Below are 13,987 nucleotides of genomic sequence, written 5' to 3'. Positions count from 1 at the left end.
TATCCCTGACAGCCTAAGTCTTTCCTATGCATACACCTATTAAACATTGTAATTGTCTGCCTTTAATGTATGCTCTGGCAGCTCGTCCCAAATACCCACCACCCTCTGAGTAAAAAAAGTTCCCCCCAACTCTCTTTAAATCTTTCCCCTCTCACATATATATCTCACATATTTCCCCTCTCATATATACCCTCTAGTTTTAGATACTCCAGCCTGGGGGAAAGGTATATACCCCTCACTCGAGCGGCGCAGTAAAGTTCAATCAGCTTTACAACACCAGCAACCTCTGATTGGGATTTGATTCCCACCGGTGTCTGTCAGGAGCTCCCCATGGAGCGTGTAGATGTCCTCCGGGTGCTCCCACATTCCAACGACGTGCGGTTAGGGTTTGTGAGCTGCGGGCACGCGAGAATCGTGGTGACACTTGCAGGCTGCCCCCAGTACAATCCTCTGACTGTGTTGGTCAATGATGCAAAATGGTGCATTGCATTCTATGTTTTGATGTTTTGATACAAATAAAGATAAAGCTGTCGTAGGAAAGCAACATCCCTCATCAAAGACCCTCACCATCCAGGCCATGCTCTTTGAGATATTGAGATATTCCCACAACCAATTATCTCACTTTAAGGACTTTTTATCTTGTTATTTCATGCTCGTTATTTACTGCTATTTATTTATGTTTGTGTTTGCACAGTTGTTGTCTCCTATGTTCTACTTGTTCTTGCATTGATCCTGCTATAGTTACTATTCTATAGATTTACTGAATAAGCTTGCAGGAAAATGAATCTCAGGGTTGTACACAGTGACAAGTACTCTGATAATAAAATTTACTTTGAACTTGAATCTTAAAGCTAATCTTAAGAGTCTAATTCTGCTTGTAGCACCTGGGATGTTTTGTTACAATTCTATGTATAAAGCAGGGGTGCCCAACCTTTTTCATGCCATGGACCAATACTATTAAGCAGGGGGTCCATGGACCCCAGGTATAAAGTGATGATAGTTTTCTACAAAAATGAGTTAACAGGACCACATCAAAAATTAGACAGCAGAAATTTCAAAAATAAATTTTATTGAATATGTTGGTAGAGTTAAAGAAAAAATGAGACTCAGTAATTCCATATTAAATGGCCTGAAGATAAAAAGGGAAAGTTTTACAAAACTTTCAGGAATAATAAAAAAATAAATTGCTACCTGTAACTTCTAATTGATGAAGAGTTCAATTAACAGGATGATCTATTTTTCTGCTTAACACCAAGGTGAACTTCCTGATATTTCTGAATGTCATCCGTATTCTGATTCAGAAGCTGGGATCAACAAACGTAGGAGGAAACTTGTGCGGTCATTTCTCGTAAGTAACTACTTAGAAGCAGGTGGGAGGATTGACACTCAGCGTAGGTTACTAATGTGGGCAAGGAAAATTATAAATGTCTATTTGTGTACCAACTATTTCTAATAAAGGTGTCACACTTAATTTAAGAAGCACTTGGGCCCCCTATCTCAGAAGGGATGTGCTGACACTGAAGAGGTTACAAAGGAGATTCACGAAAACAATTCCAGGATTGAATGGCTTAGCCTATGAGGAGATTTTGATGGCTCTGGGCCTGTCTTCACTAGAATTCCGAAGAATGAGGGGTGACCTCATTGAAACCTATCAAATAGTGAAAGGCCTTGATCGAGTGGGTGTGGAGAGGATGTTTCTTACAGTGGGAGAGTCTAAGACCGGAGGACACAGCCTCAGAATGGAGGGGTGTCCTTTTAGAACGGAGATGAGTTGGAATTTCTTTAGCCAGGGAGTGGTGAATCTGTGAAATTTGTTGCCTTGATAACTGTGGAGCTGAAGTCTTTACATATATTTAAGGCAGAATTTGATAGATTCATGATACATTGGCAGAGGCAGGAAATTTGGGCTGAGAGGAAAAATTGATCAGCCTTGATGAAGTGGTGGAGAAGACTTGACGGGCTGGACGGCCTAATTTTGCATTTATATCTAATGGTCTTATTTCTTCTGGAAGTAAGATATGGTCCTGTAGTTTGGAGCTACAAACAACATGCTGGAGGAACTCAGTGTTTCGAGCGGCATATGTTGGGGGGGGTGGAATTATTGATGTCTTGGATCTCCAGTCCCTCCATTTTTTATATGCCACTGCTCTCCTGTGTTGCACTCCATGTTTCTTATTGTATTTGAAGACGGCACGGTGGCTCAGCTGGTAGAGTCACTGCCTCACAGTCCCAGAGAGCTGGGTTCGATTCCACCTTCCGTCACTGTCTGCATGGAATTCGTACGTTCACCCTGTGACTGTGTGGGCTTCATCCCTGTCCACTCAGGCACTCTGATTCCCTCCCATGTCCCAAAGAGGTGTGCCTTGGCTGGTAAATACTTACTGCCCACTATGCCGCTGGACAGCCGTGGGGTTTCTTCATCTCTACTGGTGATCGGCATTTCCTTCATCGTGTCAGTAGTAGCTTCCTCTCGGTTTTCTCTTCTGTCAGCCATGAAAGTCCCGGGTGGAGGCTTACGAATACCGTCACTCTCAGATTCTTCACTGCTGCTTCTGTAACAGTCAGGGTTGTCAGCCCTGAACCTGGAGGACCGGTGGACCACTCTTAGTCTGACCTCTACCCTTTGACCTGTTTGGCATGGGTGACTTTACCAAGAGCCAAAGCACAAGGCCCTGAGTCCAGCCAGCGTAGTTCTCTGGTTCGTCGAGGCACGCAAGCCACTAAACCCAGTGACAAGGTTGTGATGCTCTTGGAGGTCAGTAGACAAATGGCCCCTGTAAATTGTTGGATGTGTAATAGAATCTCTACCACTGGTGGGGGGGGTGGAAATAATATAACTGGGACTTGTGATGGTGAGCATGGACTCAATGGCTTCTGTGCTGTCTCTCTCCATGACTTTGAATGATTGTCACACACGATCACCCACATTCATCCCCAATTACACCATCTGGCTGCATCACCATCTGGCATGGGGGCTGCAGAAAGTTGTAAACTCAGCCAGCTACATCATGGACATGAGACTTCGTAGTATCCATGACTTCTAGAAGGAGCGGTGCCTCAAAAAGGCGGCATCCATCATTAAGGACCCGCATCACCCAGGAGGTGCCTTCATTTCACTGTTACCATCAGGGAGGAGGTACAGGAGCCTGAAGGCACACGCTCAGCGATTCAGGAACAGCTTCTTCCCCTCCGCCATCAGGGAGGAGGTACAGGAGCCTGAAGGCACACGCTCAGCGATTCAGGAACAGCTTCTTCCCCTCCGCCATCAGGGAGGAGGTACAGGAGCCTGAAGGCACACACTCAGCGATTCAGGAACAGCTTCTTCCCCTCCGCCATCAGGGAGGAGGTACGGGAGCCTGAAGGCACACGCTCAGCGATTCAGGAACAGCTTCTTCCCCTCCGCCATCAGGGAGGAGGTACAGGAGCCTGAAGGCACACGCTCAGCGATTCAGGAACAGCTTCTTCCCCTCCGCCATCAGGGAGGAGGTACGGGAGCCTGAAGGCACACTCTCAGCGATTCAGGAACAGCTTCTTCCCCTCCGCCATCAGGGAGGAGGTACAGGAGCCTGAAGGCACACACTCAGCGATTCAGGAACAGCTTCTTCCCCTCCGCCATCAGGGAGGAGGTACAGGAGCCTGAAGGCACACACTCAATGATTCAGGAACAGCTTCTTCCCCTCCGCCATCAGGGAGGAGGTACAGGAGCCTGAAGACCCACACTCAGCGATTCAGGAACAGCTTCTTCCCCTCCGCCATCAGGGAGGAGGTACAGGAGCCTGAAGACCCACACTCAGCGATTCAGGAACAGCTTCTTCCCCTCTGCCATCAGGGAGGAGGTACAGGAGCCTGAAGGCACACGCTCAGCGATTCAGGAACAGCTTCTTCCCCTCTGCCATCAGGGAGGAGGTACAGGAGCCTGAAGGCACACGCTCAGCGATTCAGGAACAGCTTCTTCCCCTCTGCCATCAGGGAGGAGGTACAGGAGCCTGAAGGCACACGCTCAGCGATTCAGGAACAGCTTCTTCCCCTCCGCCATCAGGGAGGAGGTACAGGAGCCTGAAGGCACACGCTCAGCGATTCAGGAACAGCTTCTTCCCCTCCGCCATCAGGGAGGAGGTACAGGAGCCTGAAGGCACACGCTCAGCGACTCAGGAACAGCTTCTTCCCCTCCGCCATCAGGGAGGAGGTACAGGAGCCTGAAGGCACACGCTCAACGATTCAGGAACAGCTTCTTCCCCTCCGCCATCAGGGAGGAGGTACAGGAGCCTGAAGGCACACGCTCAGCGATTCAGGAACAGCTTCTTCCCCTCCGCCATCAGGGAGGAGGTACAGGAGCCTGAAGGCACACGCTCAGCGATTCAGGAACAGCTTCTTCCCCTCCGCCATCCGATTTCTGAGTGGACATTGAACACCACCTTATAATTTTTTACTCTTTTTTTGCACTCCTTATTTAATTTTATACACTGTGTGTATATATATCCCTGATTCAATTCTTGTTCTGGTTCAATCTACCACGCACCTCTCCCCTTATGGTTCCCAATCTCACCCCGCTCATCATCCAGCACTGGGAGTTCTTCTTATTCCTGCTTCTCTCCCTCCAGCAGTTGCCTCCAATGTTCACACCCTCCCAGCTCCCACCCTACTCTGTCTACTTCTCCACATATGATTTTTATTCCCCCCCCCCCCACCACCCCACCACCACCACCCTCAGTCTCAGTCAGGAAAGACTGAGGCTTTTTATGGCTAACACGCGAAGGCACAGGTTCAAGGTGCTTGGAAGTAGGTACAGGGGAGATGTCAGGGGTAAGTTTTTTTTTTACTCAGAGAGGGGTGAGTGCGTGGAATGGGTTGCCAGCAAAGGTGGTGGAGGTGGATATGATAGGGTCTTTTAAGAGACTTTTAGATAGATACAGGGAGCTCGGAAAAATAGAGGGCTATGGATAACCCTAGCTAATTTCTAAAGTAAGTACATGTTTGGCACAGCATTGTGAGCCAAAGGGCTTGTATTGTGCTGTAGGTTTTCTATGTTCTATCTATCATCTACCTGCCACGGTCTTCCAACTCCACTCCCATTGTCATCCTGTCACCTGCTGTTAGGTACAACCTGTCCTTTCCTATTACACCCCTCCTCATTCCCCGCATCCCCAATCACCATGGGCTCCTGTCTCATCGCTCACCTTTCCCTCTTTATACCAGGTAACCTCCTCTCCACTCTCAGTGTCACGGTGAGTGTTGGCAGTGACCGAACCCAGCTGTGGAGGAATGACGGACTCCCATGTAGAGATGGAAACAATAGTTTATTCAAAGGAATTCCAACAGAGCATTGGTGGCTCAATTGAGTGAAACCGTGAGACAAGTCGTTCCCTAAACAAGGATCCCGCCATAAGTGCTAATCAGGAGTCCACTTTCAACAATCAAAGAATGTGGAAAACCCCGTGCCAGTCAAAATAAACTGGTTAAGGTTAAACAGAAAGCACAAGGGCTTAACAACTCTTTAAGACTGCAATTAACGAATTACATCTGCTCAAGATACCTGGCAGCCCTACACTCTGCAGCGAGTTGCTTAGGCCTGCAAAGCTCAGTCCTCATTCAGTGTTTTAACCCAAGACATCGTCAGTTTCTTCCCTCCACAGGTACAGCCCCTTGTTGCCACCAGCAATCACCTCCCAGCCTTTCTCCACTTCCATCTGCCTTGCACTTCACCTCACTTAGATCCACCTATCCCCTGCCAGCTCTTGCTCTATCCCTTAGTGGGCGTTTTCCCTCTTGGATGGGTGGAGGGATGGAGATATGTCTCTATCAAAGGAGGTGTAAGGCACTCCTTTCCTCCGCTTGTTGCATTGAGCAACTGGAGCGAACCCAGGTGCAGGATACAGGCCTGGAGACTGAGTTTGGATGTTTACACGGGCTTAAATGCCAAACAGCAAGCAGGAGGGATCTTGACACAGAGCCCTGATATGGAACCTTGACATGGAGCCTTGACTCAGAGAAACAGAGTCTCATCGGTACCTTGAAACCAGAGCTAAACTTAGAACAAATGGTTTGAAGTGATCAGGAAACATAGTTTACTCACAGGAAAAAAAGACCAGCAAGCTGGTGACTAGTGGTTGTGACAAAGGAGTTCTTATACTGAGTCTTTGATGGAAACCAGGTGTGCCATCATTAAAGAGAATTGTAAGCAATTTGGGAAATTAACAATTGGGGCCATGGAATAATCAAATCAAATTAGGAGCAAGATAGGGAATTAACAATTGGGACCATGAAATCGCTAGCCTGCAGGTTACTTTTGGGCAAGGTGTAGCACCTGCTTAGCCCCTCAATCGGAGTCATATGGAGCCATGGGAGCAGTTGGTAGATGGGCATATGAGCAGCTGGTGCATATCACAAATTCTGCGACCACTGACACCAGGCAGACAATCTCTGAAGAGTGTTGATAATGGCTGGGGTCATCCGTCTTGTAAAGACACTGCCCAGAAGAAGGCAATGGCAAAACCACTTCTGTAGAGAAACTTGCCGAGAACAATCGTGGTCATGGGACCATGATCGCCTAACTCGTATGACACGGCACATAATGATGATGATGATGATTTCCCCTCTGTCCTTCAGTTTAGATGAGGGTCTCAAGCCAAAATGTTAATTGTCCATTTTGCTCCACAGATGCTGCCTGGCCTGCAGAGTTCCTCCAATATCTTGTGTGTTGCTCTGGATTTCCAGCATCTTCAGAATTTCCTGTGTGTCCATGAATAATAGTTCTGTTAGTTTTCCTAGTCTATCAATGTGGCTTCAAACAGGCCCTCTGTTATTGATGTATGAGGAGCCCCAGATCCCAGGGATCTCAGAGCACTGTGGTCAGATCTGAATCAGGTTTACTGTCACTCACACGTGACGAGAAGTTCGGGGTCTTGCCCCTTTGATGATGAATAGTGCCTCCTTGAGGCAATACCTGCTGTAGATAATATCAGTTTAAGAGAGGGATGTACTGGGCTGAATCCACTACTCTCTACAGTATTCATCTTGCCATACCAGACCATCATGCAACCAGTCAGGATTCTTTCAACAGTACATCTGCAGAGTTTTGGTGACAAGCTGAACTTCCCCCCCCCCCCTTAAACTCCTGAGAAAGAAAAGACTCTGGACACCCTTCCTTGTGACTGCATCTGCGTGCTGGGCCCAGGACAAGTCATCTGAAAAGTTATCGCTCAGGAGTTTAAAAGACTGGCTTATGTGTTCGGGTATAGAGAGTGAGTGAGATTCGTTGTGTCTCTACTCTGTTAGGAGTATGAGGAGATTTGGTATGAGACTCAATCCCATTCTCCTGCCTTCCCTCTGATTACAGAGAACCTATCAACCTCCACTTTAAGTATACCCAATGAATTCCACGGATTCACCATCCCCTGGCTAAAGAAATTCCTAATCATCTCTGTTCTAAAGGGAGATCCTTCTATTCTGAGGCTGTGTCCTTTGGCCCTGGACTCCCCCCCGATAGGATACTTACCTTTTCTGTTTAGCCTTTAAAAGTGATACTGCTCTCTTTTTCCAGGAGATTGACAAAATCAACTCTGCTTCTCATCCCCCTCCTGGGCATCCATTACATTCTGTGTGCCTTCTTTCCCGACCACGTGGCAGAAGAGCTGAAACTCCACCTCGAGCTTGGTTTGGGATCCTTCCAGGTACGGTCGTCAAGGTTACTTTCACATGCTCAAGTACGACATGATGCAGGTATACTGGAAACCTTGCCTGCAGAGTCAGGCAACGCATGGGCATAGATCACACATACATTATGCATGAATCACACGTATTATACATACATTATACCTAAACACTGAAGAAGGAAAGCATAAGACCATGAGAATGTAAGTCATAGGAACAGAATTAGGCCATTCAGCCCATCAAGTTCACTCTGCCATTCCATCGTGGGTGATTTATTAACCCTCTCAACGCCATTCTCCTGCCTTCTCCCCATAATCTTTGATGCCCTTACTAATGAAAACCCGATCTGCCTCTGTTTTAAGTATACACAATGACTTGGCCACCATGGCCAGTCATGCCAGTGAGTTCCAAAGCTTCACTGTCGGCGGCCTGTCGTGTCCGAGGATGACAGGAAACCTGTTCGGGAGAGTTTTTGAAGTGGAAAAGCCATTGCACTGGGGCAGTTCCACACTCTCGACCTCAGAAGCCTGCGCTCAGTGGTATGGACAAGCGTCACAAACGGGGGGGAGGGGGTCTTCCCTGGTTCCAGTGGATGACCATGATGTCTTCTGTGCCTTGTCATGCAAAACCACCTTCCTGGCTGTCGGATCTCACTATAGATCTCATCCACCCAGTCCGCTGGAGCTGACTTTGCATGCAAAATTCACTACCCTCTGCCTTTTTCTCTTCTCCTCTTTTCTAAATGGTCATCCTTCTATTCTGAGCTTGTGCCTCCGGTCCTAGGTTCACTCACTCTAGGAAAATCCTCTCCACATTCACTCCATCCAGGCTTTTCAATATTCGATAAGTTTCAATAAGATCCCCCCCACCCCACCACCTACTATTCTTCTAAACACCAGTGAGTACAGGACAGGCCCAGAGCCAGCAGACATCCCTCATACCTTGCAGTGCATAAAGTGAATGGCGGGACCCCGTGGAGTGTTCTGGGACGGGGGGAACTGGGAGTACAAATACATGTGTACTCGCTTTGTCGAGCACTTTCACTCCATCAGCCACAGCAGGTGGGATTTCCCAGCGGCCACCCATTTCAGTTCCACTTCCCATTCCCATCCCAACATGCCAGTCCGTGGCCTCCTCTACTGCCACAGTGAGGTCACACTTAGGTTGGAGGAGCAACATCATCTGAGTAGCCTCCAACTTGACAACACGGACATCAGTTTCTCTCATTTCCAGTAATTTCTTCCCCTCCTGACTCTCTTTTCCATTCCCAATTCTAGCTCCCCTCTCACCCCCTTGACTTCTAATCACCTCCCTCCCTCTGGTGCTCCCTCCTCCTTCCCTTTCTCCCATGGTCCACTCACCTCTCCTGTCAGGTTCCTTCTTGCTTCATCCTCCCTCCCCTACCCACCCACCTTCCCCCTCTCCTGGTCTCACCTATCACTGGACAGCTCGTACTCCTTCCCCTACCCCACCTCCTTATTCTGCCTTCTTCCCCCTTCCTCTCCAGTCCCGATGAAGGACCTCGGCCCGAAACCTCAACTGTTGTTCCTCCCCCCCGGATGCTCCCTCCACCGTTCTGTGCGTGTTGCCCTCGTGCACAGTTCCACCCATTTACACTGATTCGACATCAATCCCATTTTGTTTTCCCAACAACTCCCCACAGTTTCCACCACTCAATTACGCTAGGGGCAATTTACAGTTGATGGGCCGAAGGGCCTGTTTCGGTGGCATATCTCTCAATGTTTTGAAGCACACTGAGGTTGTCAAAGACATTGTGCAATCCGTCCTTTATGGTTCCAAGGAATGTTTTTAGGCCGTGCCTTCATCCGTGAGTCAGTGCACCACCAGGAGATACAACGGGAATAGGGTAGCAGGGCCTGTGGGCTTAGACAGTTCCCTTGTCATTATCTTTGCAGTTTAACACTTTGCGCCTGCTGGGGGGGTTTTTTATGGGTGGTGGTGTGGAGGCATGTCTCTACCAAAGGAGGTGCAAGGCACTCCTTTCCTCTGCTGGCCCGCAGATCACCCTTGGCCAAGGTGCAGAACCTGCTGCACCCCCGATCAGGGTCACATGAACCTACGGGAGCAGATGGCCGATGGTAAATAGACAGTAGGTGCAGAAGTAGGCCATTCGGCCCTTCTAGCCAGCACCGCCATTCACTGTGATCATGGCTGATCATACACAATCAGTACCCCGTTCCTGCCCTCTCCCCATATTCCTTCACCCCGCTATCTATAAGAGCTCTATCTAACTCTCTCTTGAATGCATCCAGAGACCTGGCCTCCTCTGCCTTCTGGGGCAGAGCATTCCACATATCTACCACTCTCTGAGTAAAAAAGTTTTTCAATATCTCTGTTCTAAATGGCCTACCCCTTATTCTTAAACTGTGGCCTCTAGTTCTGGACTCCCCCAACATCGGGAACATGCTTCCTGCCTCCAGCGTGTCCAATCCCTTAATAATCTTATATGTCTCAATCAGATCCCCTCTCACTCTTCTAAATTCCAGTGTATACAAGCCCAGTTGCTCCAATCTTTCAACATATGACAGTCCCACCGTTCTGGGAATTAACCTTGTGAACCTACGCTGCACTCCCTCAATAGCAAGAATGTCCTTCCTCAAATTTGGAGACCAAAACTGCACACAATACTCCAGGTGGGGTCTCATCAGGGCCCTGTACAGCTGCAGAAGGACCTCTTTACTTCTATACTCAACTCCTCTTGTTATAAAGGCCAGCATGCCATTAGCTTTCTTCACTGCCTGCTGTACCTGCATGCTTGCTTTCGTTGACTGATGTACAAGAACACCTAGATCTCGTTGTACTTCCCCTTTTCCTAACTCGACTCCATTTAGATAGTAATCTGAACTGATGATCATATGAACAGCTGGTGTGTATCACCCGTCTTGTCAAGCCACTACCCTGAAAATGGCAATTGCATGCCACTTCTGTAGAAAAATTTGCCCAGAACAATCATGGTCAAAGACTGTGATCAGCCACGTCATATGACACAGCACGTAATGATGATAATGATGGTGATGAGTATTTTTTTATATATAACTACCTACATCCATGTAACTGTTTAGTTTGTGTCCTAGTGGTCACAGTATGTACATGCAGGTGTTCAATCTGGCTCCTAGACGTTAACTTGCATAATTCTGGAAGCTTCTCTTGATATCGTGTTGTTTGAATTGGTGCTATCTGACTAACTCTTACCTATCAATTTGGATGGAATGTTTCTTACCTATGTGGTGTACCAAGGGTCGACACTGAGGCCCTGCCATCTTTTCCTTCCTTTCATCTTGCTGCTGTTAGCCTCCATCACTCTGGTTTTCAACTCTGTGTTCTACTAACACTTAATAAAACGATTGTGAAGCAACAAGTTTTCTGCCTCTTTCCTGACTTCTGAAAGAACCCTGGATTTACCACATCAGAATCCGACACAGGCTGTGTTTCTCTTGGCAGGGATTTTTGGTGGCGTTGCTGTACTGCTTCCTGACCACAGAGGTAAGGAGTTGCGGATTTCGGGGAGGGGGTTGAGTGACGTACGATGGGGAAAGAAGGGGAGTGGGGGAGGAGGAAAGGGAGGAGTGGAGCTGGGAGAGGTGGGTTGGTGCTGTAGGAGTGGGGGACAGGTGATGGGTGGAGGAGGCATGGTGAGGGGCGAGTGGGGGAGACAGAAGGTGAGGCAAGTGGACTGGTTGGTTTATAGTTTGATTAGGGGCTGCAGGTTGCCAGTAGTATGTAGTGCTTGGTGCCTTTGGGTCTGTACTCGATAGAGTTTGGCAGAATGGGGGTGGGGGTGGAGCTGAAAGAGTGGATGTTTCCATTAGTGGAAGAGTCTAGGACGAAGAGGGCACCGTCTCAGAATAGAGGACATCCCTTTAAATCAGTGATGAGGAAGAACCTCTTCAAGCAGAGGCTGATGAATGTGTGGAATTCTTTTCCTCAGGTGCTGTGTACAACGCTGTGCAGAAGCCTTAGGCACATACATAGAGCTAGGGTGCCTAAGGCTTTTGCACAGCACTGTGGTAATTTTATGTATTGTACTGCTGTCACAAAATAAAACAAATTTCATGACATGTGAGTGACGATAAACCTGATTCTGATATAGTCCCTATTTTGGACCAGGAATAGGAAGGGGACAGGGAGAGGGGAGTCATGGTTGGGAAAAGGGGAAGGGAGTGAGGTGGGAGAGGGGAAGCACCAGAGAGACATTCTGTAATGATCCATAAACCAATTGTTTGGAATCCAATGACCTTGCCTGGTGTCTCAGGGCTGGGTGTGTCTGCACCCTCCCCCTCCCCTGCTCGGCACTCCTTCAGTCCAACTCATCCTTTCTGACCACGACAGGACTACCTGGGTTAGTCCTGTCGCCCTATGTTTGACCCCTGTCCTGATGAATGTAGGGAGTGGTTAGTGTAGGATTAGTACAACCATATGTTGAGTGATTCAATGGGCCAAAGTGTCCATTTCTGTATTGTATCTTTATGTAATTCTATGACTCTACATTTTGGATGATGGTAAGCTAATGGATTAGTGAGAAATGATTAATCCATAAAATAAATGAGCAGAATTAGGCCATTCAGCCCATCGAGATTGTTCTAGCATTCAATTGTAGCTGATTTTTTAAAACTCCATTCTCCAATCAAGAACCTATCAGCCTCTGCCTTAAATAAACCCAATGACTCGGCCTCCACAGCCTCCTGCAGCAAGTAATTCCACAGATTCACCACCCTTTTGCTGAGGGAATACCTCCTCATCTCAGTTTTAAAGGGTCAGCCCTCTATTCTGATGTTGTGCCTCAGTTCCTAAACTCACCTACTAATGGAAATGTCCCCTCCATCCTAATTATCCAGTCTTTTCAGTATCCAGTAGCTTTCAATGAGATCCTTCTGAATTCCATCGAATATAGACCCTGAGACTTAAATGCTTGTCAACCGTTAAGGGTTCCATTCCTGTGATTATTCTTGTGAATCTGATTGGGGTCCCCTCCAGGAACAGAACATCTTTCCTTAGATTTGGGGCCCAAAGCTTCTTTGCAGCTGTTAACCATAAACACAAGAGATCCTACAGATGCTGGAAGTCTAGACTAACACAGGCAAAATGTTGGAAGAACTCAGCAGGTCAGGCAACATCTACGAAAGTGAATAAACAATCCCCATTTCAGACCGAGACCCTTCATCTGGATCTTCCCAATGGGTCGTCTATTGTGCCCAGTGCTCCTGATGTAGCCCCCTCTACATTGGTGAGACCCGTTGTAAATTGGGGGGCTGTTTCATTGAGCACCTCTGCTCCATCCACCAACTGTTGAACTTCCTGGTGGCTAAAGATTTTAATTCCAATTCCCATTCCCATTCCAACATGTTGGTCCATGTCCTTCTCTGGTGCCAAGATGATGCCAGCTCAGAATGGATGAGCAGCACCTGATATTCTATCTCGGTACCCTCCAACCTGATGGCATGAAGGATGATTTCTCCTTGCAGTAAACAAAATGTTTTCTCCCCCTCCCCTCTTCTATTCCACACTCTGACCTCTTGCTTCTTCTCACCTGCCTATTACCTCCCCCTGGGGTCCTTTCCTCCTTCCCTTTCTCCCATGATCCACCCTCCTATCTGATTCCTTCTTCTCCAGCCCTTTACCTTTCCCACCCACCTGGCTTCACCCATCACCTTCCAGCTATCCTCCTTCCCCTCCCCCACCTTTTGATTCTATCGTCTTCCCCCTTCCTTTCTAGTCCTGACAAAGGGTCTCGCCCTGAAACGTCAACAGTTTATTCATTTCCATAGAAGCTGCCTGACCCGCTGAGTTCCTCCAGCATTTTCTGTGTGCTGTGAAGTAAAGTTATTATCAATGTGTGTGTGTGTGTGTGTGTGTGTGTGTCTATATATATAGTATACACACACACTCACACTCACACACACACTTACACACACACTCACACACACACTCACACAATATATATATGTGTGTGCTTATGTATATATATGGCTCTATATATATAGAGCCACCAAATATCATCTTGAGAATCATTTTCTTGCAGGCATTTACAAGAAAATAAAGAAATACAATAAATTTTATGGAAAAATGTACATAAACAAAGACTGACAAACAACCAATGTGCATAAGCAAAGAAATTGAGCAAATGAACATACTGAGAACATGAGTTGTTGAGTCTGGAAAGTGAGTGTTGGTTGTGGAATCGGTTCAGCGTTGAGGGAGTGAAGTTATCCAAACCAGTTCAGGAGCCTGATGGAGCCTGGTCATGTGGGATCCAAGAGTATGGATGCGAGGCAATAGTCCAGCCGCGGGTAGATGGAACTAGGCAGAAAAGCAGTTT

The 13,987-nt window shown here is 47.6% G+C and overlaps 1 protein-coding gene across 1 annotated transcript in view; it reads left to right on the top strand.

The window, feature by feature from the left end:
- Positions 1 to 13,987, top strand: part of LOC132395318 (vasoactive intestinal polypeptide receptor-like) — a 68,219-nt gene that overhangs the window by 48,591 nt on the left and 5,641 nt on the right. Inside the window, exons 10-12 of the mRNA XM_059971731.1 lie at positions 1,257 to 1,348; positions 7,541 to 7,670; positions 11,113 to 11,154. Of these exons, the coding sequence (XP_059827714.1) occupies positions 1,257 to 1,348; positions 7,541 to 7,670; positions 11,113 to 11,154 (264 nt within the window). The remainder of the gene's footprint in view (positions 1 to 1,256; positions 1,349 to 7,540; positions 7,671 to 11,112; positions 11,155 to 13,987) is intronic.

This window comes from Hypanus sabinus, chromosome 6 (assembly GCF_030144855.1).
Source record: "Hypanus sabinus isolate sHypSab1 chromosome 6, sHypSab1.hap1, whole genome shotgun sequence".
Lineage (NCBI taxonomy): Eukaryota > Metazoa > Chordata > Chondrichthyes > Myliobatiformes > Dasyatidae > Hypanus > Hypanus sabinus.
Note: the sequence above shows the minus strand (reverse complement) of the source record. Positions and strands in the feature narration are given on the sequence as shown.